General features: G+C 50.0%; 1 protein-coding gene across 4 annotated transcripts; it reads right to left on the reverse strand.

Moving 5' to 3' along the window:
- Vps37c (VPS37C subunit of ESCRT-I) lies at window positions 1-27,493 on the reverse strand. Of its 4 annotated transcripts, none has more exons than XM_027406685.2 (6): window positions 27,355-27,493; window positions 16,072-16,252; window positions 8,578-8,676; window positions 4,598-4,769; window positions 3,588-3,670; window positions 2-2,065 (listed from the first exon to the last, which is right to left on the reverse strand). In XM_027406685.2, the coding sequence occupies exons 3-6, from the start codon at window positions 8,668-8,670 to the stop codon at window positions 1,352-1,354; spliced, it is 1,062 nt and encodes a 353-aa protein (XP_027262486.1). In that variant the 5' UTR covers window positions 8,671-8,676; window positions 16,072-16,252; window positions 27,355-27,493; the 3' UTR covers window positions 2-1,351. The 4 variants fall into 4 exon arrangements, with proteins under 4 accessions (XP_027262487.1, XP_027262486.1, XP_027262485.1 ...); XM_027406684.2 differs by having other exon boundaries at window positions 16,047-16,252; XM_027406686.2 differs by lacking the exons at window positions 16,072-16,252; window positions 27,355-27,493 and adding an exon at window positions 27,071-27,176 and having other exon boundaries at window positions 1-2,065.
- Between the last annotated feature and the right edge of the window lie 268 nt (window positions 27,494-27,761).

Raw genomic sequence — 27,761 nt, forward strand, 5'->3', positions numbered from 1 at the left:
ACCAGGGAACTCATCAACGTTTATTATGGCAATTACACAGACAAACAGGCGGTCATTCATCCAGTTCAGCAGCAGTCGACCACAGACTCCATTAGTGATTCCTTTTTATAAATAACTTAGGAGAAGCAAGCAGAGTTGATAATGCACCCATGGGCAGTGGCCTGTGGGCAGGGTGGCACCAGAAGATGGGGTTCCTCCTGACCCCCAGCACCTTGGCCCACCAGAGGCTGGGTACCCAGGCAGGGGATGTTTCAAGGCACATACAACTTCCTAACACGGGGTAGCTCCAGGGTCCACCCTGAGACCTGATTCACATCTGGACCAGCCATACTGATACATCGTCTGCTGCAACCCCTTTGGTATAGTGTAGTCAGTCACTTTTATTACTAAGCAGGCTTTGGCCCCAGTGCTGGGGCTGCACTCACAATCCCTGCCCTTTACATTCTGGAGATGAGAGAGTGTAGAGAAACCAACCCCAATGTAGTGATGATGTCTGGGAGCACCGTTTGGATGTTCTGTGAGGGCAGGTCTGTTACCTGTCTTGCAGGGACACTTGGGGCAGGAAGGAATTACACAAGGATAGAGGGGCCGCTAACAAATGAAATTCAAGGCACTAAAGGAATGGAGGGATGGGTGGGTGAACCTCAGAAAAAGCCAGCCAGAGGTGGAGGGCCCCAGGAGTGAAAGATGGCTGGGAGGTAACCCGGGCCCTCCACTCCAGCCAGGGGCTCCAGAGTGACCCCTAGGACATCCAACCATACAAGTGAGACCTGTGTTTCCCTTGGCATTCCCCAGCTCTCTCCCCATAGCAGTGCTGCTGCTGTGGTTCTAACCAGCACACAGAACACACTTGCCTGACATTGGCACAGCAACTAAATTATGGCTTTTAGGACTCAAAGTCCCTGTTTTTCCTGTTACTTCCTTTGACCCAACTGTGGTAAATGAGAGACCATCCTCAAACGGACAGAGCTGTGTCTCTTGGCATTTGGCTCTATATGAAACACGCCAAGTTCCAAGGGAGAGCCTGTCTGTTGCCACAATCACTCTGCACTGATTCAGATGTCAGGGAGCAAGCTAGCTGTGCAGAGACATGAACACACTTGCTCATGCAAACACTGGAGAGCCCTGTGGCTCCCACCAGGCTACCTCAGGATGTGCTGAGCTGGTCCCTGGCAGAAGGAGCTCCCAGAAGGACCCATGCTGCACTCACTGTCTGGGGCCTTTAGGGGGCCTATGTGTCCCAACTCTGCAGGGAGCATCAGCCCCACTTCCAGTGTCAACCTCAAATCTCAGCAGATGGAGGCCAGAGACTATGATGCAGATGGAAGGAAGAAGGTGACAGGGACCAGGGCTAGTACCTAGGCCAGGCAGGACCTGGGGGGTGAAAGCCATAGGGAGGGGTTGGCCCAGAAGGGTATGGAGGTTGAGGGGGCACTGGAGGCTGTGGCTGTCCTGGGAAGCCAGGGAGCTGAGGTTGTGTTGGGTAGGGAGGTTTGCTTTGTGATGGGAGGTACGGGGACTGTTGGGGATACCCGGGAGCAGGAGCTAGGCTTCCCACTAAGGGGTACCCTGGACCAGAAGTGCTAGTTGGGGCCACAGGATAGCCAGGTCGGGGTGGCACACTCCTCTGTGGGGACCAAGAGTAGCCCATAGCAGCCCTGGGTGCTGGCTGAGGTGATGGGTAAGAAGGACCCACAGGCCTACTGTAGGAGGAAGGCTGGGCCACCACAGGGAAGGGGGCTGGCTGCAGGGCTCCCTGGGCTGTAGGGCCCACAGGCAAGCCTGGGGATGGGCTGTAGGGCAAAGGGTAGGGAGTCACAACAGAGGGCTGTGGAGGCTGTTCTTCAGTCACAGGGGGTGTTGCTTGGGGCGCTGGGCGTGGAGGCGGTGGACGAGGTGGAGGAGCATCTCCAGCCAGCTCTGGCAAAACGCGGGGCCGCCTCACCACCTCCTGGAGCTTCTCTACACGAACTCGGCGCAGGTGCAGCAGTGTCCTCATGGAGGAAAAGGACTCTAAGAACGTTTCCAAGGGCACCTCACCCTCCAGGAATTTCTCAGCCATGGCCTAGAGGACACAAAACCTGTTGACAACAGAGGCCTTCCACAGCCTTCCGTGGCCCCCATTCAGAGTGACTCCCTCACCAGAATGCCAACTCCTTAATGGTAGGACTGTCACACTGTCCCCCTGCCCAACACTGTGCCAGACCCCTGGTCTGTTCAACAGCTAGGCCTTTGCAACTGACTTGATTGCTGGCTCCTGGGCTGCACACCTGCAAGCTGCCTCCATCCAAAACACAAAGAAGTCTCTGCCACTGAGACATCCAGAGGGAGGAGACAGCAGAGAGAGACAAGGAGCAGAGGCCTAGCCTCAGATCCTGGGTGTCCTCTGTACCACCATCTAACCAAGTCTGAAAGCTCCCTGGGGCCTGCTGTCAGTCACCTATTCCTGATTCAGCTGGAGTCCTGGTATAGTTATGTCCTCTTATCCATGGTTCCAGTTACTAGAGGTCCTTTGGTGGTCCAAAAACATTGCATGGAAAATTCTAGAAATAATCTGTAGACTGGGCAGTGGTGGTGCATATCTTTAATCCTAGCACTCAGGAGGCAGAGACAAGAAAATCTCTGTGAGTTTGAGGCCAGCCTGGTCTACAGAGTGAGTTCCAAGACAGGCTCCAAAGCTACAGAGAAATGAGGAGGAAGAGAGGGGAGGAGGAGAAGGAGAAGGAAGGAAGGAAGGAAGGAAGGAAGGAAGGAAGGAAGGAAGGAAGGAAGGAAGGGGAGGAGGAGAAGGAGGAGGAGGAGGAGAAGGAGAAGAAGAAGAAGAAGAAGAAGAAGAAGAAGAAGAAGAAGAAGAAGAAGAAGAAGAAGAAGAAGAAGAAGAAGAAGAAGAAATCTGTAAGCTTTAAGTAGCTTTTATTATAAAATACTGTCTTAACTGTTCTAGTATTAGTTACTGTTCATATGTATGTATGTTTGCATGTGTGGCTACACATGTGTATGGGTGAACACGCACATTTGTGCATGTGGTGGCAAGAGGCCAACATCAGGTATCATTCCTCAGGATCTGTCCACCTCATTTCTTGAGACAGGGTCTCCACTATAGGCGCATCAATTCAGTCAGGCTGCCTGCCACTGAGCCCCAGGGACCTGCCTGTCTCCCACCCCAGCACTGGGAAGGCAAGCGTGTACTGCCCAGCCTGGCTTCTTACATGGGTATGGAGGCTCACACTCAGGTTGCCATGCTTGTGCAGCAAGCACTTCATCAACCAGGCTATCTCGCCAGTCTGTGTTTACTGTTCTGAATCTCTCACTGAGCCTGCTTCATAAACTACACATTATCACAGACACATATGCACAGGAAAAACAGTACTGTCTATTCAAAGTGAGTGTTAGTTGTGGTTTCAAGTGCTCAGCCCGGGTCTTAGAACATGTCCCTGTCCTGGACTATAACTAAAGTGCTCCACTGGTACTCCACCTATCCTAGCTATGCTCCAAACCTCTGTGCTTTGTGGTTCCTGGCCCACCATGACCGGGCTCCAAGGACAACCACCCTATTCACGGGAGGATGGTACCACCCCCCACCTCACCTCAGACTCTTCCTCAATCTTCATGCCTTCGATCTGCAGAAGGTCCAACAAGGTCCCAGGCTGCAGCGCTGAGGAAAATTTCTCTGGAACAAAGGGCAAAGAGGTAGAAATTTCAGAAGCACTGCTTTAGTTAAATCTGAGGACCCCAATTTCAGGAAAGGCATAAGGCATGCCCTCTGTGTGCTTGGGGCTCAGCCACCCCAGGGCCCACCATAGAGTCCCTGCAGGTGGCTCTGTGGGCACTTAGGGCTCAGCCACCCCAGGGCCCATCGTAGAGCTCCTACAGCTGGTTCTGTGGAGGTCCTTATGATTCCTGTAAGCATTTGCTGTCGTGAGTAAAGAGGAGCTTGAGGACAGAGCCCAGGTCTTGGCCAAGTAGCTCCCTGTAGGCACAACCACACAGGAGGCCCTCCTACCTCCACAAGGCCTAGACCAGTTCTGCAAGGCTTGGGGCTAAAATGGCTAAGTTGGCAAAGGCAGTCAAAGACACAGCTGCCTGCATTCAGATCTTAATTCCAGGACTAGAGAGATGCTCTGCTGTTAAAAGCTGTTAAAGGCTAGGCTTGCAAATCCCAACTCCACCCAGCTCTAGAGGCATGGCCTCAGGCAAGCCCTTGAATCTCTCCATGCCTTGTTTTCCTCATCTATAAAGAGAGAAGATTTGGGCCATTTTTAAAATACACACACATACACACACACACACACACACACACACACACACACACACACACACACACTTACTTCACCAAGGTATACAATAAAATATAAATATTCAAAAATTTGGACTAACCACAGTACCTACATCTTTCCACACTGTTGTGCAAAAACATGCCAAGCACTTTGCCCAGAGTCTGGAGCACGTGGGCTACAGTGGTGCTGGCCCTTTCCTTCCTGGGCATCTATGCTTCCATGCTATTTCAGCTGCCACCCTGTCCTTCCTTGAACAGTAACCCTGGGTCAGTCAGCAGGGGAGATGCCCCGAGGGCATGTCCACAGTCAGCTGTTCCTACCCAGCTTGGCTTTCTGTTCCTGGCACCGTTCCACAAGCTTCCGCAGCTCCTGGTATTTGTCTGAAAGGTTTGAGCGGCTGATTTCCAGGGGACCCTGGAACTCCAAGTTCTGCTCTGCCAGGCTCCGGTTGGTGGCTAGTGCCATCTCTCGTTCTAACTGCAGGTCCTGAACCTAAGGAAAGCAGGACAATTGACAATAAGTATAACTGTCATTGGTCACACTTTGGCACAGGGGAGGGTCTGGATTCAGTGTTCACCTGGGCATACCCAGCTTGGTACTCAGCCCTCAACCACAGCCACAGGAGCCTGGGTTTAAACTCCACACATTGTAACCCAGGAGCCTCACAACATCCTGATCAAGGGAGCCTGTGAGGCTGACACACAGGAAACAGGCACCAAGACTAAGCATCCACCCAAGGCCTCCCAATGGACAAGCACCTGCAGGGTTCTGTGCTGTGCAGGACACAGGTAAGGGAGAAGATCCACTCCTGACGGGGGGATGGGATCCAAGTCCCAGTCATTGGTCCCCACGAAGCTCACTTCTTCACATGTGAACACACATGCTATGCATACATGCACACAGAGAGGCTGCTAGGGAGAACTCAGGTGGCTCAGGCCAGACCACAAGCTAGAAATGCCATGTGGTTCCACAGGTACTGGGGAGAGGGTTGGAGCAGGGCCCTGGGGCAGTCCTTGCAAGACTCTGGGGCAGGACAGACATCCCTGCCTCCCAGGCCGCACATGATCTACAAAGCTACAGATACTCTCTGAATGTCTTCTGCTGAAAATGCTTCCCTGGCCAGCATCACTGGGGCTCTACTTAACTGCCAGGCAGGGAGAAGCCTTGGAACCTTGCCCAGCAGGCCTAACATAGGGAAGGTATCTGCTTCACTCCCAGGAGAGCTGGAGACCATCCCATCACAATACCAGGTGCCACCAGCAGAGGGGGCTCGGTACTAGTCACAGAAATCAAGGAAGCAAGACCAGCTTCCATAGGGGAACAAACAACCTTGGCCAGCAAGGCACACCAGGCCAGATGGGCTTAGTCTGAAACAGCCACAGGAAGCCAGGCAGCATCCTGGATAAGGGGTTTCCAGAAACGCCCTGATTAACCACTGGACAAGCTCACTGGCCTTGGAGCAGGCAAACTGGTGAGTTTGAATGTTAGCCAAGAGGGTTGGAGGATGGCTCAGTAGTTGAGAACACATACTGCTCATCTAGAGGGCCTGAGTTTGGTTCCCAGGACCCATGTCAAGTGGCTCCTACCACCTGCCACTTCAGCACCAGGGGATCCAATGGACCCTTCTGGCCTCCAAAGGCACTGCACCAAACATGCACAAATCTACATACACACATCTATACACATAACAAAAAATATATTGTTTAAAAGAAAAACACTGGGACACTTGCTTACTTGTGTGGTCGGTTGAGAGTGGGGCCTGCCCTTCCTGGGCCACATACCCTTGGGCATTCTTACATCCATGGCTTTCCCCTGCCATGCCACCCTCTCTAAAGCTTAACTACTTTAAGTTTCCACTTCTCCCTACGAGGCCAGCCAAGGTCTACAGCTCCCGGAGCTCAGGGTGACGCCCCACACTCACTCTCTTCTGCACAGAGGCGCATCCCATCACCTTTCTCTGCTGCCTGCCTGCTCTTCTGGCTGCCCCACGGTGACACAATTACTACCTTACTGCCAGGCGAACGCTTTCTGAAAATCTAAGTAGCTTGCCCTGCTTTGCTTCTGTCTGTCCCACAGTGAGGATTTGCCCCCTCAGAGAATTCAACTCAATTCTTCAGACATGGCTACACCACTAAGTTCAATCTGCCCTTTGGTCAGGAGAACGCATCCCTTACATTTCCAGGAGCCCATGCTTCCCCAAAGGGCGAAGACTTGTTCAACTTGGAAGTAGTGAAGGAGAACGGAGTTCAGACTTGCTATTGCTGAACTCCACTGCCTTCAGGAATGAGCCTGGGGTTTCCCTTAACATTCTGACTGAAGAAACTCTTGGGGCCAACAAGATGGTTTGGTAGGTAAAGGTACTTCCTAGTAAGCCTGACTGACCTGAGTTTGAGCCCTTGGCTCCCAATGGTGGGAGAGAACCAACTCCTGAAAGTTGTCCTTTGATCCCCACACTTGTGATGTGGCATGCATGCACACGTATGTGTGTGCACAGAAACAGGACAAAATAAAGAGACCCTTGGAATTGGATGGCCAAGCATCCCTAATGCAGCAACCCAAAATCTAAGATGCAGACCTTTTCAATGACACTCTTGTGTTCTGGATTTCAGAGTGTCTCGGATTTCACATTTTTGGATTAGGGATACCTAACTAGTGAATCTACACAAACATTTCAAAATCCAAGGAATCTGAAATCTGAAATCCTCTCATCTCAAGCATTTGAGGTAAGGGACACTCAGCCTATATGTGACAGATGAATATGGCAGCTAAGACAAAGCTCTGTCTGAGCTCATAGCCTAATCAACCGTAAGAGTCAGCCTCACTGCCTAAAAAGACCTTTGCTCCCAGGCAACTGAAACAGGGTCATTCCTGCCTCAGGACTGCAAGATGAGACACACAAAGACCTGTCCTATTCCCTGCCAACCAGGAGTTCTTTCTAACCCAACCCTGGGTCATCTCTAATCTAGCAGAGAGGCCTGAACAGGGTGGGGGAGCAGGTGGCAGCAGACAGCACAGCAGAGGTGGGAACAGGGCCAGGTAGCGTGTGCATCTATGGGACAGGGGAAGGGCTCCTGAGAGGCTGATGGGGATGCTAGTTGGGCAACTTCTTGTTCATTAACACAGTGAACTCATAGGACACGTGCCGCATCTGCTCACCAGGGAAAAGAAAGGCACATGTGAGTGCCAATCAGAGGAGCCCAGAATTATCTGTGCTCCTTTTCCTCCCTCAAACAGAGGCAGCGCTTCCAGGCCAATGACTAGTTGCAGCCACTCTGGGGATACCTGTGGACATTTCTGGCTGGGTGGTCACAACCAGTCACCTGACCTCCATCTCACAGGAAGGTCACAGGAGATGGTGACAGGGAGGGCCAAGTCAAGCTCTGTAGAGACAGCAGGGTGATGCTTACTCCTGTGAGGGCCCTGTGACTAGGAGCTGAGAGATGGGGGGATGGCTGCAATGGGAAACAGCATAAAACAGGAGTGAGTGATACCCTAGCCAAGGATAATCTCTTCAAGTCCAAGAGTCATATGAGGACACAGGATCCCACAGGCCAAAGGGGAAAAATGGGTACCCCCTCCTCAGTGTCAGGGAGCTGCCTCTAGACTCAGGCTGGAACAGTGTGAAGACTCCTGGGCCATCTGGGTCCCTGACTGTCTTAGTCCAAGGTGGGGGCCCCTGCATTGCCTATCATTCCCTGGGCTCCCAGAGGATCCAGGACCTGGACTGCCTATCACTCCCTGGGCTCCCAGGGGATCCAGGACTTGGCCTGAAACCTCAGGGCTCCTCTAATGAGGTGAGCCAAGGTGAAATTCACAGAACAGAAAGGTGAATCCTGGCCTAAGCTCCTATTAAGCATCCTTCAGAAGCATGTTAGGGTAGGTGGGATGTCTCGGTGGGTAATCACACACACACACACACTAAATGTAATGAAATTTTAAAAAGACCTTAAGTGGGGCTGGCTAAACGGCTCAGCAGTTAAAAGCATTGACTACCCTTGCAGAGGACCTGGGTTCAGTTCCTAGAACCCACATGGCAGCTCATAGTAACTCCAGTTCCAGGGGATCCAACATCTTCAGATGGCCTCTATGGGTGCCTGCATACACCTGGTGCACATATATACATCAGGCACACACAAATAGACATAATTTATTTATAAGTAAATAAATTTGCTGAAGACATTAAGTGACCAATTACTTTTAAAAACCAAAAAAGAGGAAGAGGAGGAGAAAGAGGAAGGAGAGGAGGAGGAGGAAGAGGAAGGAAGAACAGCAACAGCAGCATTTGCCAGCCTCTCTTTACCTCAGGAGACTCCAGGGCCAGCCGGGCAATGGCTTCCGGGTCATTCTGCATTTCCTCCAGCTCCTGCAGGGTCTTGTCTTTCAGCCCCTCCATCTTCCCCTGCAAACAAAAAGCGATACCCAGTTTGAGGGCAAGTCACCAGGAGTCACTCTACAGGAGGCGCCCAAGGAGGTGTGAGGGTCCCTGTGACCAAACTCCTGGAGTCCGGGCCATTTCTCCCCAGCAAACCATGAGACAGATGGACATCTGTGCAAGCTACTTGGCAGTCAAAGCACTGGATGGTATGGTACTAGCAGGAAAAGGCAGGAGAGGGGCCAGGCAAGAGAGGGGACACAGAATTTGGCCCAGGCCTTGGTATAGGACTACTTTTGTCTGGGCCTTACGTAAACACCCCTTCACCCATCCCCCTACTAAAGGGCTTTGCAGTCCTCAACACAGGCCCAACTATGTCCCTGCTTGCTATATTTAGTGTTCTAGCAACCTCAGGTCTCCTTAAGTTTTCTGCAACTGCAACTGCAGCCCTCTCCATGTGTCACAAAAGCCAACTGTCATATCTATGTCCTCACTGGGGGAGGGGGGGTCATCAAACCACCTTCACGGGCAGTCATGGAGAGAAAGCAACTGACGCAGACAGGAGGTTGCTGACAGAGCTGGGTTCAGTAGTCCTCCCTTGTCACTGTCCCAAAGACTGACCATCTGTCATCTGTGTGACAAGTCACAGCCTGGCCTGAGGGAAAGTCCAGGGGCAGCCTGGGGGACACAAACACACCAGGAATTCCCTTTCTTTCTGCTGACAGGAACCTCCATACTTACATTTTCTCATCCTGCCTATATATGGGTTTTAGAGCATTCGTGTTGAGTGCTCTCATTATAAAGGTTGCCATTTCCAGAAAATTCTAGCTCTGAGGAGATCAAGGGCCCTCTCCCCTCCTTTTTTAGAGCTTGTCTGGAGGCCATGCTGATGACTCAGCCAAGAAGGCATTTGGAAATTAAGAGCCAAGGTAGCAGACACCCTTCTCTGGACCTCAGTTTCCCCTCTGTGTTGAAGGGAATTGCACCCCTAAGTGAGGAGAGAAAGTAATAAGCAATGATGACAAGCTCCCTTTGTCAAAGGTCCTCATCCTGGTTTAGGCCGGACCTGTCTCCTTTCATGTTCCTAGTGTCCTGGTTTAAAGAACAAATAACATGGTCAGGCCGCTATTAAAGAGCTACTTAAGTGGGGCAACACCATTAGCCATCATCTCCTGAGGGCTCCACATTGCCCAGCCTCTAAATAAAGCATGGAAATTCATCATGCATGCCTCAGCACCAGTAAGCTGGGGCAGAGTCCAGAAGCCCACAGTCAGTCCTGGGGACATGGATGCTACGGGTCTAAGAAAGGCTAACTCCACACTAATTACATCATGCAGGAGGCAACAGATTCTGAGTATCTACAGTGTGACCCACCCTGTTTCGCCCGGGCACTTGGATCCCAGAACCCATCCAAATACAGGTTCAGCATGGCTGCTGGCCTGTGCTCTGAAGATAACAGTCAGGGATTTAGGAGCCGGCTGGCTAGCCAGACTAGCCCTAGTGCCAAGCTCTGGGTTTAACAGAGAGACCCTGCCACAATGAATGAGGTAGAGAGAAAAGAAGGTAAAGGAGGACTTTCAGCATCAACCTTAGAACTACACCCACGCACGCACGCACACACATGTATGAGCACGCATACCACATGCACACACAAACACCTAGGAGAGGAAAAAGGGAAATTCTTACAGACAAATTCTTCATAACAAACAGACACAAAGGAAGGGAACCAAAATTCCATTCTGAACTGTGTGTATAACTCATACTATGACCCAAAACCCTGGGTCTAGAAGCCAGAACAGAGGAACAGTGGCCCTGGGTTGGACCATAGCTCTGAGGAAAAATAATATTGTTCCACCAAAACCCAAGTGTGCCTGTGGGAAAAAGGAACAGTGTTTTAAAGATTCTGAAACTCACTAGATATGGTGGCACATAATCCCAGCACTTAGAAGACAGACATCAGGAGTTCAAGACCACCCTGACTGTATGAGCTCTGTCTCAAAAAAAAAAAAAAATCACAACAGGGCTGAGGATGTAGCTCAGTTTGTAGAGTACCTGTCGAGGAGGCACACACCCTTGGTTCCATCCCTAACACAGTATAAAACCAGGCATGGTGATACACACATCTGAAATCCCAGTAGTCCAGAGAGATAGAAACCAGAGAATCAGGAGTTCAAGGTCAACATGGGCTCCATAGTGAGTTCAAGTCCAGTCTCAAAAATATAAAAGACTTGAATCTACCCAGACACATGGAATATTCATTTAGTAACACAGACCTAGCACAAGACCAGTTTTTCCACTTGTCAGCTATGTTCTCACCCAAGTGGAAGCTCCTAGAGCATCAGGTTCTTCATCTGTAAAATGGACCAAATGACAGGCTCAGTGATACCATGCACAAGATCAATGTTGAGCACAAGAACAAATGCTTGCTAAAGATTTCAACACCATACAAATTATTCAGGGACAGATAGCCTCCAGTGTGGCTCAGACAAGAACTTGCTGGGCCACAGTGACTGCACTTAGCACAGCCCCACCCACCAAGCCCAGTGTCTGCTGCTCTTGCATTCAGGGCCAAGTGTAATGGACATTGGGGGCCCAGGATGCGGTTGGCTAACCACACACAGACAGCTGGACAGTGGTGCCACCTGTAGCAACCCCAGAAGTGCCAGGACCTCTCCCCACAGAGTGGTCCATTCAGCAGAGCCCTGAGCAGAGCTGAGCATTCCTGGGCCAATCTTCTGATGTTTTCCTTTGGCACACTTGCTCTGCTCCAGGAGTGTGACAAAGACCAAACCCAAAATGGAGAGAGATCACAAGCCCACAAAAGCAGTGCACTGCTTACCCCGTGGCTGCTGTTCCTGTCTCTTGGTCAGAGGTGGCTCTCCCTGGTGCAGCAGGCTAAGACTGCTCTGTGAGAATCCTCACAGCATCACCACTGGATGTTACAGGGGCTGGTCTCTCACAAGTCAGATAGTACCTGCTTTTCAGAGCCACCCAGAGAGCCTGAGAGCAACAAGCACTTGTTCAGGGCCACCATTTGGGAAAGATAAGAAGGGGAAACTGCTGGAGGCCCACAGAGCAACTATCTAGAACTGTGGCCTTGAGGCCTGGGCCTCTGCTGCTAGCAACATCTAACTACCACCAGCTAGCCAGCATGGCAGACAGATTCTCAGAGTGACCAAAACCACCAGGGGTGTCACAGGGGAGGGAAGCAGGGCTGGTGAAACATTATTAGGGAACAAGCCCTTGGGCTTTTGTTTCTAGAGAGCTGGCAAGTCCAATTCCCTCAGGCCTTGGTGCCAGGGCTCTGACACCGACTTTCCCTCCCATGACCACTATGGCACTGAGATGCCGGGTGATTCCCTGCAGACAGCGCAGTGGATAGCTGGGGGAGGGGAAGTGGGGGCGATGTGAGAATGGGTAAGGCCCTGGGCATTCATCTTTGTCTTCCCAGTTCCTGGCACAGACCTGCTCACAGGCAATTCAGAAAGAGCCTAGGAAGGGCGGAGGTTCCAAGAAAGGGAAACATCGGGTCAGCCAGATGGTGGACAAGTTCAACAAGGTGCAGAGGCAGAACAGCCATCCCCCCACTTACTCGAGCCTTCCTTCATGTCTGCACCCCTTTTTGGAATAGGCATTAGTAAGCAATTACTATATGCAAGACCCATGCTGTCCCACACCACAGCAGAAGCAAGTACATAAACATGCTGGATTTTATGAGCCTGGCCCAGCAGATACACTAAAAAACAAAACACCTTTCTTCTTCCTCTCATGGAACTCAGTTTGTCCCTAAAATGCCTTTTTAAAAGCCCGTAAGTCATTATGAGCAAAAACACAGGTGAAGAAGAAGTATGAGGTGTGGGTCAGTGAAGCAAGGAGGGACAGCTTCGAGCAGCAAAGGCCAAAGAGGTGCCCATGCTGGGAGGTCCTGTGGGGGCCACTGGGGATCCTACAGTGGAGAGCTGGTGGCTGGGGAGGCAGCTACACAGCAGTCACAGGTACAGTAAGATAACAGGTCTTATGGAGGTGACAATGACACTTCAGAGGTGATCAGAGCACCAGTGAGGAGGGAAAAGAACAAGGCAGGCTGCCCGTCTTCACAGTAGGGGGGAAATGGATGTCTGTTGTCTGTGCTAGAAGGGAAAGGGCTTGATTTTGCTTTCCCTCACCCCCAGCCTATCCCCTGCCTTTTCCTTTCCTTTTTTTGTATTTTTTAACCTTCACTAGAGGTCACAACTACAGTCATGTGTGAAGACCAGATCTACAAGTCCCAGGCCAAGCATGGAAAGAAAGGGTGATGGCTGTGCCAGGCCTTCCAGCTCCCCAGGAAAGCTACAAGGCCCAATCTAGAAGCATGGCCGCATTTGGAGTGGGCCACAAAACCCAGTGGGCTGTGGTCTGTAACCAAAAATTAACACTATGCCCTTTGGTGTACACACACACACACACACACACACACACACACACACACACACACACACACACGGGAATGACAGATCACAGAAAAGTGGAACAATGTGAAAGCAGGGGGACAAAAAGAGGAAGACCCAAACCATGTCACATGCTCTGGTGCTCTGAGTATGGGATGGGAACAGAGAGTGAAGAATTTGAGATCCAGGAGGCTGCATTTCCTAGTGGCCTTGGCCTTTATAGTCTACTGTTGGCCACCGGCCCTGTTGCTGGTTTCACCTTGTTTTCATGACTTCCTATCTTGACAAAACCACTCCACATGCTGTGAACAACAGTAACACAGTATGACCCAGATAGTAAAGACATAAGCCAGATTAGAACCAGTGGATTTAGGCCAACTTGGGTGTTATTTGTGGCCACATCCCAGCAGAGGCAGCTGAAGAACTGCCCAGGGAGAAGGCTCAGGAGTGCTGGGTAGGCCCAATAGATATGTTCCCAACAGCAACAACACACAACACCTGTGACCCTCACTCCACAAGCTCTGCTATGCCTGCTCAGCGCAAAAACACAGCTGCAAGCAACCCGAGGCCCTTTCCTGAACAAACTGAAGGAAGGGAACCAAAATGGACATGTAGACCATGCTGCTTCAATTCCACCAGTCTTTACTATGTGAGCTCCATCAAGGCCCTGAACCTCAGGTTCCCTAGCTGAGAAACGGGCAGAGACATATTAACCCCCTTGGGCTCACTCACTCTGCCTCTTAGAAGTACTACAATGGTTGATGGGGAACTACTGAAAGCCTGAGATGCTGGAGAAGCAACACTGCCATCACTGAATCCTAACTCATTCCTGTGATGAGGCTCTGCGGGCTCGGCTTCCATCCCTCCCCTCACCACAGCCAGCCAACATTGCCTGCCAGCCTGATATCACACTGCAAGGAGAGCTGACGCTCCTCAACCAACAGCAAGGGAAGAAGTTGCTACCATAGCAACCTACAAAGTGCATGTTACAGGGAACTAGACCTGTCCTACCACTAATAGCAAAGACGCCGTGTTGCTTTGGAAACCTTCCTAACCCTGCAGTCAAATACAGAAACATTGGCCGACTGCTCTACTTCTTTTTCCTAGAATGACTCGTCCTGGACCCACGTATGGAAGTCCTAGCCTCCCAGGGACAGAGTGGAATGGATCTTCCCTGTGATTTGCAAAGATGGACTACAAGCCACAGAAGGGAGACCCTGTGGGGCTTAGGTTATCACTGCCGTTTTCCTACCATGCTGGGGATGTAAGACCTCACGGCAATTAGGTGTGTTAGTTGTGTCACTGCTGAGATAAAATAGCTGACAAAAGCAACTTAAGGAAGGAAGGATTGCTGGCTCGCATTCCAGGGGATATGGTCCCTTGTGGGTGGGGAAGGTACGGTGGCATTCTCACTAAGGACACAGGGATGGCACCACCCATTTTTAGGGTGCGTCTCCCCAGCTCAATTAACCCAGTCTAGGTAATCCCTCACAGGCGATCCCAGAAATGTGTTTCTGTGTCGATTCTAAATGCCATCAGGACAAAACTCAAAATGAATCATGAGTTGGGAAAGAGCTTTAGCACTGAGCAGCATCCCCAACCCAATCTTGGTTCTTTATTTTTTAAACTTTATTGTTAGTGTGTGAGAGTGGGGGAAGGGCCAGAGGACAACTTCGTGAGCTGGTTCTCTCCTTTCACTTCCCCGAGTGTTCCAGGGATCAAACTGAGGTCACCAGGCCTGTGCAGCAAATGTTTTTGGCTTTGTTTTGGTTTTGTTTTTTTGTTTTGTTTTGTTTTGTTTTTTTACCTTCAGGACCACTTTGCCTCCTAAGAGACCCGAGCTTTATAGCACAGCACATCTAGACTTAACTCAGCTGGAGCTTTCCTGGTGACCTCCACAGCCTTTCTCATCCAGCTTCTCATCTGATGCCGTCATCAAGGGGATGGGAGGACTTAGTGAGAATGAAACCATTCTCAAGGTGCTCGGCAGACACTGGGTCATGATGACTTCAACACACAACCCTTTCATACCTATGGGTACAAACCCTGCCAGGCCTCCAGCTGGCACATCGGAGCAGAGGAACCAGATGTGGCTTTATCCAACAGGCTTCCACATCAATGTGAACCGAAGTCCACAAATACAAGTCTGCAAATAACCGCACGTACACACATCAAGTGAGGGAATGCAACCCTTCAGGATAAAGCTTAGTGAAAGAAACTGCTTCCTCTATGTAAATATTTACACAATGGCCCATTGTTCCTTAGACCCACTGAAAACTCCCTGCTTTGCCTAAGGCAGCAGCCCCATATAAGACATTATGGAAGGGGTGAGCAGTTCACTATGCCAAGCATGGGGGCCCTCGGGAAAGGCAGATGACCTCTGATACCAACCAGGCTTGCCCACTCCTGGACTGTCACCAGCTGGCTGGGCTCCCCACCAACAAAGGCAACCTGCAGAGTCTCTGGCCAACTCCCTGCATTCCTTTGATGACCCAACCCTCACTAGAGAGACCCCTCCCAAACCTGCCGGATCCTACCTGTACTCCTGACATGCCTGACTCTAGCTTCTCTCTCCCTCCAGCCACCATTTATTTCATCAGCTTCTCAAAATCACCCACAGTACCCGGGTAGGCCACTTCAGGCCAGAAATAACACTCACCTTCAATAGCCAACCATCAAGCTTCCCTTAATAAGTGTCCCTGAGTCTCTGCAGAGCACCATCCAGGCACCGCTGCCCCACCACACATGATTTTCCACCTCCAAAGCCTCTTCCTTTCCATCATCACTCAGCCCCTCTGGGTTAATCTTTCTCTAAGCCTACCGGGTCCCTGTGGCTTCCCTGGGGCCAGCTGTCCCTTCCCATTCTCTTGCCAGAAGCAGGAAGAAACCTGGAGACCACTGTCCTAAGCTCACCCCATCTTCTGACACTGACCCCCACCATCCTAAGTCCCACTCTGTGTGTTCTCTTACCAGTAGAACAAAGAAGCGACCATACCAGCTATCCACCTATGTCTTGGTTCCTCTCTAGGACCGCAGGATGTGTTCAGCAGCAAAACAGGCCAATGGCAGTCTCCACAGATCTCAGTAAGTGCTCTCTGGGTACAGTGCACCATCCAAGGCAATCTGTGCCCACAAATGAGGTGCAAACCATGGAGTGGCCTTGGCTCTTTCTTTCTCTGTGGAGGAGAAAACAGGGCTATAGTGTTCTCTGTGTCCTCCCATAGCCTCACAAGGAGGAACTGTGGCTCAGCATGGGCAGCCAGGCAATGAGTCCACACTCTCAGAGCACTTCACCATTGACTGTAAACTGTGTCTGGGGACACAACTCAATAAAGGATGGTTACTACTGACAGATTTCAGCCAGCCTCTGAGGAGCAGGGCCTGTTAGATTATGGTCGGAACCCAACACAGCACAATCCTTAACAAACAGTGTGGGGCCTGCTGTCCTTTACCAGCACTCAGGCTAAAGTCCAAATTCCTCAGCCTGGGCCACAGTGCCCCAAACAGGGTGCCACTCAAAGCTGTTCTTCCCCCATATCTCAGCAGACCTGGCATCTGGAAGGCTAACAACCTTTGCTTGCTGGAGAGCCTGGACAGGCAATATAATCTCCCCATGCCTCAGTTTCTTCCCTTAAAGGGGGCTTCAGAAAGAATGAAATAAGTTAGTGCCTGAAAGGTCTACCACCCTGCTCTTATACAGTGTTCACTATGGCTACACTGGCACAGTGCCCAGTTACAGTCACACCTCTACCCTCAGCACTTCCCATGTGGACTCTACAAACAGGAACTTGGATTCCTCCAGAGACAGCATCTGTCAACAGTGATGGAGCTAGATGGCTGGCTCTGACCAGATCAATAGCATTCATCATCAGTCAATAGACCCACCAAGAATCAGGTGTCTAAATAGGCAGCCAGTCCTTCAAACTTCCTGATAGAGACACTCAGCCACTCGGCAGGGCCTCTTCCTTCTCTTCTTCCCTTAACTTGTGGCTCCAAGTTGAAAGAAAATCATTCTCAATGACCACACACAGGCTTCCAGTTCTTTCTGCCGTGTCCTGACCACAGTCTCTGAAGGCCATAAGGCAGCTGTCTGTCCTCCCACCCACACCTCCAGACTGCAGAGAGCTGAGCAGACTGTCAATCATCCCTTACACAAAGATCAAGATGGAGGTCAGGCCTGGGTCCTGAGCTGCCTCTGTTCAAAGTCCGTAACAATGGGACTACATCTATGGCTGGTGGGTGACCATTGCAGGCTGATAAGACATGGGGTGGCTGCAGAGCCTACTCCGGCCAGTGCCAAGTCCAGCCACATGAACTTTTAGGATGAGCAGAGTCATAAGGAGGCAGATGGGTCCACTGAGGGTAACAGGAAAGACACAGAAAGTGAGAAACTAAGTGAGAGCTTCCTCATATCCACCTCTGACTCTGCAAGGACTGACGAAGGTCATTACCAAAGCTGAAAGGTGGCTGTTGCCACAAACCAGCCTCTCCAGAGATGACTTCCTAGGTTCCAAAGGACTCAGCCCTCTTCCACATGCCCAGAAACCTCATGAGAACACTCAGAGTTCTCAGGCCCTGCTATGAAACTCGCCATGGCTTCCTAGTGTCCTGTGCTGTGCTTCCAATCTATGCTCCTTTGCTTGCCACATGATGTCTGCTGACCCTAAACTTCTCTTTCTGGATAGTTCTGAGCCCTCCACCACCCACGAGCTGCTCTGCTCACCCCAACTCTCCCTGCCTAACCTTCTCCCAGCACAGAAATACACTTCTAGTCACTCAATAAATAATGACAGTAAGAAGCCAGATGGTTCTCGGGGTTCTATATAAATACCAAGCAGCATTTACTGTTCGGAAACAACATGCTTGTCCACTAAGAATCTAAGTTCTTTGTGAGTCACTCACATTTACATCCCAAATGCAGGTATAGGCACTCAATGAGTGCTTAAGGGACATCCGTTTTTAGGAGCACGGACCAGATCCTAAAACGCATGCACATGCACACACTTACAATCTCAAAGAACCAAAACACTAGACAAAACAAATGTTGGCCAGTTTCTCAATATTGGATGTCAGGCAGCCTGGAAGAATGATGCTTAGGGAAAGAAGACAAAGTGGGTTCTAGAGTTGCCCCAGCAACTCCTACAGTCTCCAAGATGGCATAGGGAGTTGGGAAGAGGGATTTAGGAGTCCAGGAAAGCCAACATTGCCAGCATTCACAGGGCAGAGAACCAGGGGGACAGGAGTTACACAGGACACCCCAGAAATGTGCAGAGGATTCACCCCAGAAATGTGCAGAGGATTCTCCAGTTCCCAGCCAGCCCTGCTCCAGATAATCAATACTAGCATGGCCACTGAAGGTGGGAAGGCCTCACGCAGCCGCTGACAGCACCACAGAAGGCATTACCTCAGTAGTAGGGGAGCCTAGCTCAGCTCTAAAAGTTGCCTGATCGCAGCTAACAAAGCTTAGAAGTCTGCTTTCGAGGCTCTGTTCCAAATAACAATATACCTGCAAACAATCCAGATGTGTGACAACATATGTGATGTCAAACAAGGTAAAACTGGCATTTGACCTCCAATCAGAACGTACCAGAGAAGGACTAAAACAAGACCTGTCACAATCAATAAAAAATGGACCCATTTATACAGGTGACAGAATTAGCAAGCAAGGGCATTAACAAAGCAACCATATTTCATGTTATGTGTGTGTGTGTGTGTGTGTGTGTGTGTGTGTGTGTGTGTGTGTGTGTGTGTGATGTATGTATGTGTAATATATATGTATGTGTAATGTAATCAGATTTATATTTGGTATGTTCAAGAAGTACGGGTTCTAAAAGGTTGAGCACAGGAAATGCAGACTTGGACAGACATTTTGCAAGAGCCAAACTTCTACAGGGATAAACAACACTGTATGAGATTAAATGTATATCAGACTGAACACTCTGCAGATGAGATTCTGCAGGGGAAAAAAAATTAGACAAACAGAAACTATTTGAAACAAGCCATGAAGAGGAAATGATGGGAGAAAAAGAACAGGAAAGCTGGGGTATGACTATAAGCATTCCCAGAGAAGAAGGGAGATGGACGGGATGACGGTTTGAACAATTAATGACTGAAAATGAAAGCTATAACCACAGATGCAAAAAATGCAATGAATCCCAAAATGAGAAACATGAAGAAAATTACACTAAACACAATACAGTTAAATTGCTGGATGAGGAAGCAACCTAGTGGTAGAGTACTTGCCTCGTGTGTGTGAAGCCCAAGGTTCAAAGCCTGGTACCTCAGAACATCCACATAATATATGAAAAGTAAACTGTTTAAGCCAAGTGACAACCGTTTAAGCTAGAGGTGGGGAAAGAAACATCCTAAACAGAGAATGGAAGGAAGACTGTCAGCAGACAGCATCCATGAAACAATGCAAACAGCAGACACGAGAAGAGACTCTTTAAAGAACTGACAAAGGCCAGTTTAGAACTCAAGGCCTGGGAAAAACAAAGGCTTCTTTAGCCATGCAATGTGATGATATTTTGTTTATGATCTAACAAATAAAGATCCGAGTGCAAAGCCACACTAGTTAGTCATAGAGGTGGCCACACCTTTAATTCCAGCACTCAGGAGACAGAGGCAGATGGATCTCTGTGAATTCAGGGCCACCCAGGGCTACATAAGAGTGAATCAGTCTAAAAGAGAAATAGCGCTCACACCTTTGATGCCAGCACTTGGAATGACACCCCTTTAGTCCCAGCACTAGGGAGGTGGAGACAGGAGTGATATGGCTGGGCAGAGAGAGGAATCTAAGGTGGGAGGAGACGAGAGAGATGCAATCCGTGTTGAGCCTGAGGTTTGGTGGAGAGCAGTGTAGTCTGAAGTTTGGTGGATCACCCCTTCGGTCTGAGCACTGGTAGAGGTGAGAACTCTCTAGTGGCTGGCCGCTTTGCTTTTCTGATCTTCAGCAAGCTTTATGTGTTATATCATAAACAAAATATCACCACAATGCAAAAGCTGAAAGAACTCATCAATAGACAGAACAGAGTACAAACAATACTCAAGGAAATCCACAAGGCAGAAGGAGCATGCAAGACAGGGAGACCCAAATCAGCACACAGAGGAATAAAGAACACCCCCTCCCCAAAAAACCCTCACAATGCAACTCTGTAAAAAGCACTGTGGGATTTGCAGCCTGAAGTTGGGGGAGGGGGGAGGGGGGGGACGGGGGGGGGGGACGGGACAGGACGGGATGGGACGGGGGGTGGGGGGGCCGCCCGACAAGATTCAACCCTGAAGGTACACACACACAGGACCCTTGAAACGAGCTGTGACATATGAAAAATGCATACTGCTATGCTTAAAGCAACTGCTAAAAAGAAATGTTCCTGTTATAAACCAACACAGAAAGCAAAAGAGAAGCCATGAAAACTACTCAGTGGCTAAGAAAGCATAAAAACAGGAGAAAAGAATAAAGAATGCAGGGCAGATGGGAAAGGAACTGCAAGATTCCACCACAGCAATGTGGACTAAACACCCAAGCAAAAGGCAACCCTAGAGGCTGGAAGGATGGCTCAGCGGTTAAAAGCACTGGCTGCTCTTCCAGACCACACAGGTTTGGCTCCCGACACCCACATGGCAGCTCACAGCCATCTATAACTCCAGTCCCAGTGGATCTGACGCTCTCTTCTGACCACCATGAGCACCAGGCAAGCAAGGAACACAGACACACATGCAGGCAAACACCCACACACATAAAATAAAATACAATTTAAAGGCAATGATTCCAAGACTGATTTTTTTTTAAGCAACATCCTTTTGTATGGTACCTATAAGAAATCCATTTCCAATATAAAAAGCTTACAAGATTTTAAAGCTGTGCCATAAGTTTTAACGTCTAATTATAACACTCATAAAACCTACCATTTTAGCCATTTTAAAACTTTTATTATATTTATTTATAATGTATGTACCGATATGGGTGTGTGTATGGAGGTCAGAGGATAACTTGCAGAAGTTGGTTCTCTCCTTCCACCAAGTAGATCCTGGGAATTACACTCAGGTCATTAGGCTTGGAGGCAGGCACCTTTGCCCACTAAGCCATCTCATCAGCCCTGTTTTAGCCATTTTCAAGTATACAGGTTGTTTGATGCTTTGTTTTTCAAGACAGGGTTTCTCTGTGTAGGACTGGCTGTCCTGGCTACAAAGACCAGGCTGGCCTCCAACTCAGAGATCCACCTTCCTCTAACACCCCTCCACCACCAGTGCTGGGATTAAAGGCCTGCACCACTACCACAACCTGGCAAAGTATACATCCTTTGACATTTAGATACATTTACTTTGTTGTATCTCAAGAACTTTTCATGACCCCACACCTGCGCCCATTAAATACTGACACCTTATTCTTCTTGTCCCCACCCTGGCAAGTACCACCAATGAATCTGACTAACCTAGAAAAAACAAAAGCCATACAGTCAGTGTGAAGGCTCATGCCTGGAATTCCAGTACTCTGGGAAGCTGAGGCAGAAAGTTTGCAGTGAATTCCAGGCCAGCCTGGGCTAAAACAGTGAGACCTCGTCTCAAAAAGAAAAAAAAAAAAAAAAAAGCCAGGCGGTGGCACATGAATCTCTGAGTTTGAGGCCATCCTGGTCAACAGAATGAGTTCCAGAATGGCCAGGGCTACAGAGAGAAACCCTGTCTCAAAAAAGAAAGAAAGAAAAGAAAAAAAAAAAAAAAACATAAAACACAACAAAACCAAATTTTGTTCTTCTCTGGGCTCACATTCCACACAGCGTGCTGCCTGAACTTCATCCATGTGGCACTGCTGGACTCTAGTACTCACCTGTTCATGGACTCTGTGGGCGTGGCTGTCTTTTGACTCTCATAAACAACACTGCTATTCTCATACACAAATGGCTACTGGAGTTCCTGCTTTCATTTCTTCTGCATAGATACAGAAACAGAACTGCTGTGTCATACAGTTACCTGACTTGTTGAGGGATCACTGTGCAGCTTCCCATAGTGGCTGAGCCACTTCACATTCCCACCAAAAACACGAAAGCCTTCGATTTTCCACATCCTCACCAACACTTCTTTCCATTTTTACCTAGTGTGTGTACGCATGTGCATGGGTGTGGTGAGTGTGATGTACAATCTTACTAGTGTGTACGTGTGTGTGATGTATATAGTATTATTAGTGTGTGCATGCATGTGCGTGTGTGGTGAGTGTAATGTACATTCTTATTAGTGTGTATGTGTGAGTGTGTATAAGTGTGATATACATTCTTATTAGAGTGTGCACATGTGTGTGTGCAAGCCAGAGGTTGACCTAGGCCTCAATGGCCCTCCACCTTTATTTTTGAGACAGGGTCTCTTAGTGAACTTGAAGTTCATTTGGCTAGGTTGGCTGACCAATGAAGTCTCCTGTCTCCATCTCACCCAGCACAGGCTTCAGCTACTATGCCCAGCCTTTACATGGGTTCTGGGGATCTGGTCCTCATGCTTGCAATGGGAGGCATTTTACTGAGCCACCAGCCCTGCTATTTCCTATTTTTAATGGTCATCTAGCAAGTAGTCGAGTGTTGTGCTGGATTTTAATTTGCACTTTCCCTGATATAAGCATATCTTTTTAGGGACTTCTGGTCACTTGTCCACTTTCTAATTGTCTGCTTTTGTTACTGAGGTGCAGGGTTCCTCTGCAGTCTTGGTCAAGTACACTAACCCTAACTAAAACATAAGACTTCGGGCATCCCAGCCTTTAACAGGCAATGGCCAGCCTTGTCCACATAGTGTGTTCCAGGACAGAATATTAATACTATTTTCAGAAGAGAGCTTTGTTAGAAACACCCTTTAATTCTTTTCCTTTTAAATTATGGAAGCCGTCAGGCATAAGTGTATTTGATTGACAGCCATCAGACCCTTCTTCCCAGCAGTCCCCAGATGCAATTACCCAGAGTGGTGCTTGGACAAGTGCCCTAGGCTGGGCAAGGACAGAGGAGGATGGGAACTGCTACTGTCAATCTTCCCTGGTTACCCGGGTGAGATGGGGGCTGTCAGAAAGGAACACCATGGCCTCCTCCACTTCTCCACTACTGCAGTTTCACCAGGGACAGCTGACTTAAGCAACACCCATTTTCATGAAAATTATACAAGCTGCCAATCAAGAGGCCACTTCTTCAACTCTGTAAACTGACAATCAAGCAGTTTAAAACCCCTATGGCTGCCAAGACTCCAGTCTAGCTACCATCTCCTGGAGGAGACCCATGCCAGATCCAGTCACTCCACAGGGACTTGGTTCTGGACAGGGGGAACCATACAACTGTCAAAGTCACTGCCCCAACAAAGGCTTTTCTTGGGGAGGCTTGGCTTCTTGAGGCATTGGGGGGGGGGGCTGCCCTCCAGATAATCAAGTCCATGGCTACTACTCTGACTACTCTGACCTCATCACAAGGGACCTCATAGCAGCAAATCCTCAACCCAATCAGAGAGAAGCTCTGCCAAGACCCGGACAGCTAGTGAGCATGTGGGACTGACTGGCCAGCTAAGAAAACCTGTCCTCTCCTCTCTAGAAGCAGTGTGGGAAATCTCACTCCCCTTGCTGCCCCTGCCTGCTGCAGCATAGACCCCAAGAATCTTCCTTGCAGGAGTCTTATTACACAAGAGTGCAGTGAGCTGAGCTGACTGCATGAAGAACAGGTGACTCCCAGGCTGCCGGCTCCCACAGCCAGCAGCAGCCAGGAACAGAGACTGCGACAAAGATGAAGGACTGGGAAAGTGCTGGGAAGGTGACAAAAGTGGAGAGCAGATTGCAGGGGAAGAGTGTGGAGAACAAGAAGAATAGAAACTACAAAAGGCACGAGACACCGAACTGGGACTGTGGAAGACCCGCGAGCCTCCCCTGATGGGAGAGTTTAAAGAAGAGCCTTAACTAGCTAGCTAGGTGCTGCTGCTCAGAGTGGTAACACTGAGAACTGAGGGTCCCTGCATCCTGGGCTAAGAGCTGTGGCTCAAGACACTTGGTGCTAGGCTACTTTCCTAAAGCTGTAATACTCAGAATGAAGGGTACAAGGCACCCCAAGCTCAGAGCAGCTGACCCAAAGGGAGCCAGCTAAGCTTGGCCCACTCTCAATTCCCATCTGATCAAAGCAAAAGAATCCTCAGCCTCCCAGAAGTCGGGAGGTAGAGGCAGGAGGATCTCTGTGAGTTCAAGACTAGCCTAGTCTACAGAACGAGTTCCAGGACAGGCTCCAAAACAGTACAGAGAAACCCTGTCTCAAAAAACAAAAAACAAAACAAAACAAAACAAAAAGAACCCTCAGCCTCAACAGACTTTGGTGACACCCTCTCTCAGTAAGGCCCAGAAGAGAAGCAGCCTTCACTACCAACAGACTGGACTGGACCACCGAACACTCCACATAACAGCAGAACCAACTTTTTTCTCAAGTCCCCCTAGAACATTTACCAAGCTACACCATATTCTGGGGTACAACAGGGGTCATCAAAAATTTAAAATAATTCAAATTAAGGCCTGGCTCAGTTGGTAGCGTGCCTATTCAGTACACAGGAAGCCCTGGGTGTGATCGCATGCATCACCTAAATCCAGTGTGGTGGGACATGCATGTAATCTCAGCACTGGGGAAATGGAAGCAGGCAGGTGAGAAGTCCAAGGTCCCTCTGCTATATAGCAAGTCAAAACCAATTTGGGCTACATGAGACCCAGCCTAAAAATAATAAAAGGAAAAGGAATCATGATGGTTTGTCAACTAGACAGGAGCTCTAGGAGATCACCTAGGAGACTTGCCCGTGAGCATGCCTGTGAGGGATTATCTAGATTTCCTTAGCTGGGATAGGTATTCCTACCTCAACTGTGGGCAGCATTGTTAGCTGAGGTCCGGGACTGAATAAAAAGAGGAAAAATGAGCAGAGCAGCAGCGGCCTGGTGAGCCACCTCAAGCTCCTGCCACCAATATGTCCTACAACAACAGTATGTGCCCTGAACTCCAAAATGAAATAAACCCCTTCTCCTTTCAATTGCTTGTGTCCAGGTATTTTATCACAGCAACAAGAAAGCACCCAGCACAGGAAGTCTCCGTTCAGAGAGATGTTAAACGAGAAGCTGCTGTTTGTGGGGCATAAGGCAGCAGCACAACCCTAGGCTGCTGTGGAACCTGCTGAGACACCTCGATGAGGGAGTTAGCATTCAAATGCGCAGGCCTACCCTGCTGAAGTTACCTGTCTTGAAGTTCATGGTGGAGATCTCCCTTCCCCAGCCCATCCTAAAGCCCCAAGGCCTGACTTGTCAGGCCCAGCTCAATCAAGGCAAACCTATTTGATAATTCCCCATCTTCCAGACAGCTAGGAAAAGCAGATAGAGAGGAGAGAATGGAGGGAGGGACATGTGGATCATGTCTCCAAAACCTGCTCAACCTAAAGACTGTGGCCATCCCTGAAATCTGTGTCACCAGGCAAGCTGGGCGGGGACAGGCTAGAACCTTCTGGAAACTCCAGATCCCAAGAGGAAACTTCTAACACAATTTCCCCACAATAGCAATATAATTGCACTAATACAGGTCTTCAATGACCTCATTGGTCAGTCTGGAAAAACCCCACTACTACTAGCCAACAGTGTCCAGGAATGATTCATGTGGCTATTTATCTCAAAGCCCTTTTAATGGCACATTAGCATATGTCAAAGAAATAAGCAAAAGGGCACCAAGAATCTGGAGTAATCATCTCACTTCCAAGCTCCAGTGGTCTGGCAAACCTACAAATTTGCATTAAGATCAGAATCGCCCAGTGTGTGTGTGTGTGTGTGTGTGTGTGTGTGTGTGTGTGTGTGTTAAAAACAGACTCATGGGGTCCCCTCCAAATAACATCATAAGACTTTCCAGAAATGGGGAATCTACATTTTCAAAAAGAATTATCACAGATAATTCTTAAGTTCCAACACATTAGGGAAACTGAGGCATCTGGAAGGCAGTATTAAGAGTTGAAGGCACATCTGCATTGAAAAGAGACAAGAGGGTTAAAATCCTAACTCAGCCAGCCACTCACTAGTTGACACTCACCTAACATCTCAACAACTCCGTAAACTGGGATCATCAGTCACTCAGAGGTGTACTCTGTGTCCAATATGTTCAAAACACTCCCAAGGACAGCACCCAGCAAGGGCAGCCATGCAAGCAGTCAGAACTACTTCTTGGCAAAACAGCAACAGAAACTGCTCCCACTGAAGCAGCGCATCGTGGTTTCTACTTAATGGAAATTACAAAGGCAGTAGGCCAGATTTCCAAGATAATCTTAGGAAAAAAGGCTTTTCTGGGCACCATGACGGCAAAGAACAAAGACTCATTTCAGAGTTCAGTATTTCACCCAGCAGCCCAGATCAGGTCCCTCCCTGGGCCCCAACCAAATAAGAGTCTTTCCTTTCTAAGTCCCTCTGGCACCACCATCTCCAGCTGTAGGGCTGACAGTTACTGAATGTGGAGTGCCACATTTTGAGTGGACTCCTGGATAAGAGGCAGGAGCACCGAAGGAGACCTGGAACTCTGTGAGGCTCTGCGGCTCAAGGTGGGCAATCCCAGTTATGAGTTACAAGGCATAGGCTAGATTCAAGAGCTGTGACCCTGATGTGCAGTCAACTCTACCACTAACTCAAACACATCCTTGGGGAGCACATTCCCACACCCAAAAAGTGGAAGAACACCCCTAACAGGATGTCTGGGGTGGGGTGGGGTGGGGGGACGTCAAAGGAGAACCAAGCACTTGCTGGCACCATACATCGCTGTCTTTTGCACAGGGAAGGCCCAGGAATAAGGACGGCTCGGCCATCCTTATTGGGGTTCAGAAGAAATGGAAGAACAGAACCCCAACCTGGATAAGACCCAGGCCAGCAAATCAAAGGCCAGAGTCCCTCCAGCCTTACTACGCCGCTGAGGCAAGTCAGACCACACAGGCCTCAGTTTCCCCATCCGTACAAAGGGTAAAGAGGCCCTTAATGACACACTGACCACAAAGATGCTCGGGTGAAGGGCTGCGTGGCGTTAGCGGATAGGTGGGAGGGGGAGGAGCTGAGGCGACCAGCGAGGACAGCCTCCCACCCTCCATCCCTCCCACCGCGCTGCAGGGGCGCAGGCCCGCAGGGAGTCACGCGCCCATTGCGCCCAATCGCAGGCCTCGGCCAGGCAGGCGGCGGGCGGAGGGGCCTCTGAGCTCGCCGGCAACGCCTCCACCACCGTCCGCCGCTGCCCGCCGCTGCCCGCCGCCGCCCGGGACCCTCCCCAGCGGCGCTCACCTGCCGGGGCCGCCGCCACCGCAGGCAATCAGCCGCCGCCCGCACTTCCGGGATCCGCGAGCCCCGCCTCCGCCGGATGTGACTCCCTCCCGAGTCCGCGCCGGGAGCTGGCCGCGCTGCCACTCCGCCGTGCCTCGGGCGTCCCGCCTCGTGGGTCTCGGGGCGGCCACGATACCGGCACTCATACGCTGGCGGCAGCCGGGAACCACACCCGCGGAGGGCCACTCGGCCCCGCCCGCGCGGGAAGGCCCCGCCCCCGCCTGCGGACTCCGCCCATGGCGAGCGCGCCTGCGCACACTTGCAGGCGTGTCTTTGAGACAGCCTGGAGGGGCCTGAGTGAGCAATCTTGGAATCTCCAAAGGGAGGCCCAGGTGTCCTAGTCGGAATGCGGTGCCCCTGGCCTGCCC

The sequence above is a fragment of the Cricetulus griseus genome, chromosome 3, assembly GCF_003668045.3.
Source record: "Cricetulus griseus strain 17A/GY chromosome 3, alternate assembly CriGri-PICRH-1.0, whole genome shotgun sequence".
Lineage (NCBI taxonomy): Eukaryota > Metazoa > Chordata > Mammalia > Rodentia > Cricetidae > Cricetulus > Cricetulus griseus.

Coding starts and splice junctions, on each gene's coding strand:
- Vps37c (XM_027406686.2), bottom strand. CDS start 8,670: ATGGAGGGGCTGAAAGACAAGACCCTGCAGGAGCTGGAGGAAATGCAG. Junction 4,770..8,577: donor TGGCCCTGGAGTCTCCTGAG/GTAAAGAGAGGC, acceptor TGCTTTCCTTAG/GTTCAGGACCTGCAGTTAGA. Junction 2,066..3,587: donor AGATTGAGGAAGAGTCTGAG/GTGAGGTGGGGG, acceptor TGTGTCCTCTAG/GCCATGGCTGAGAAATTCCT.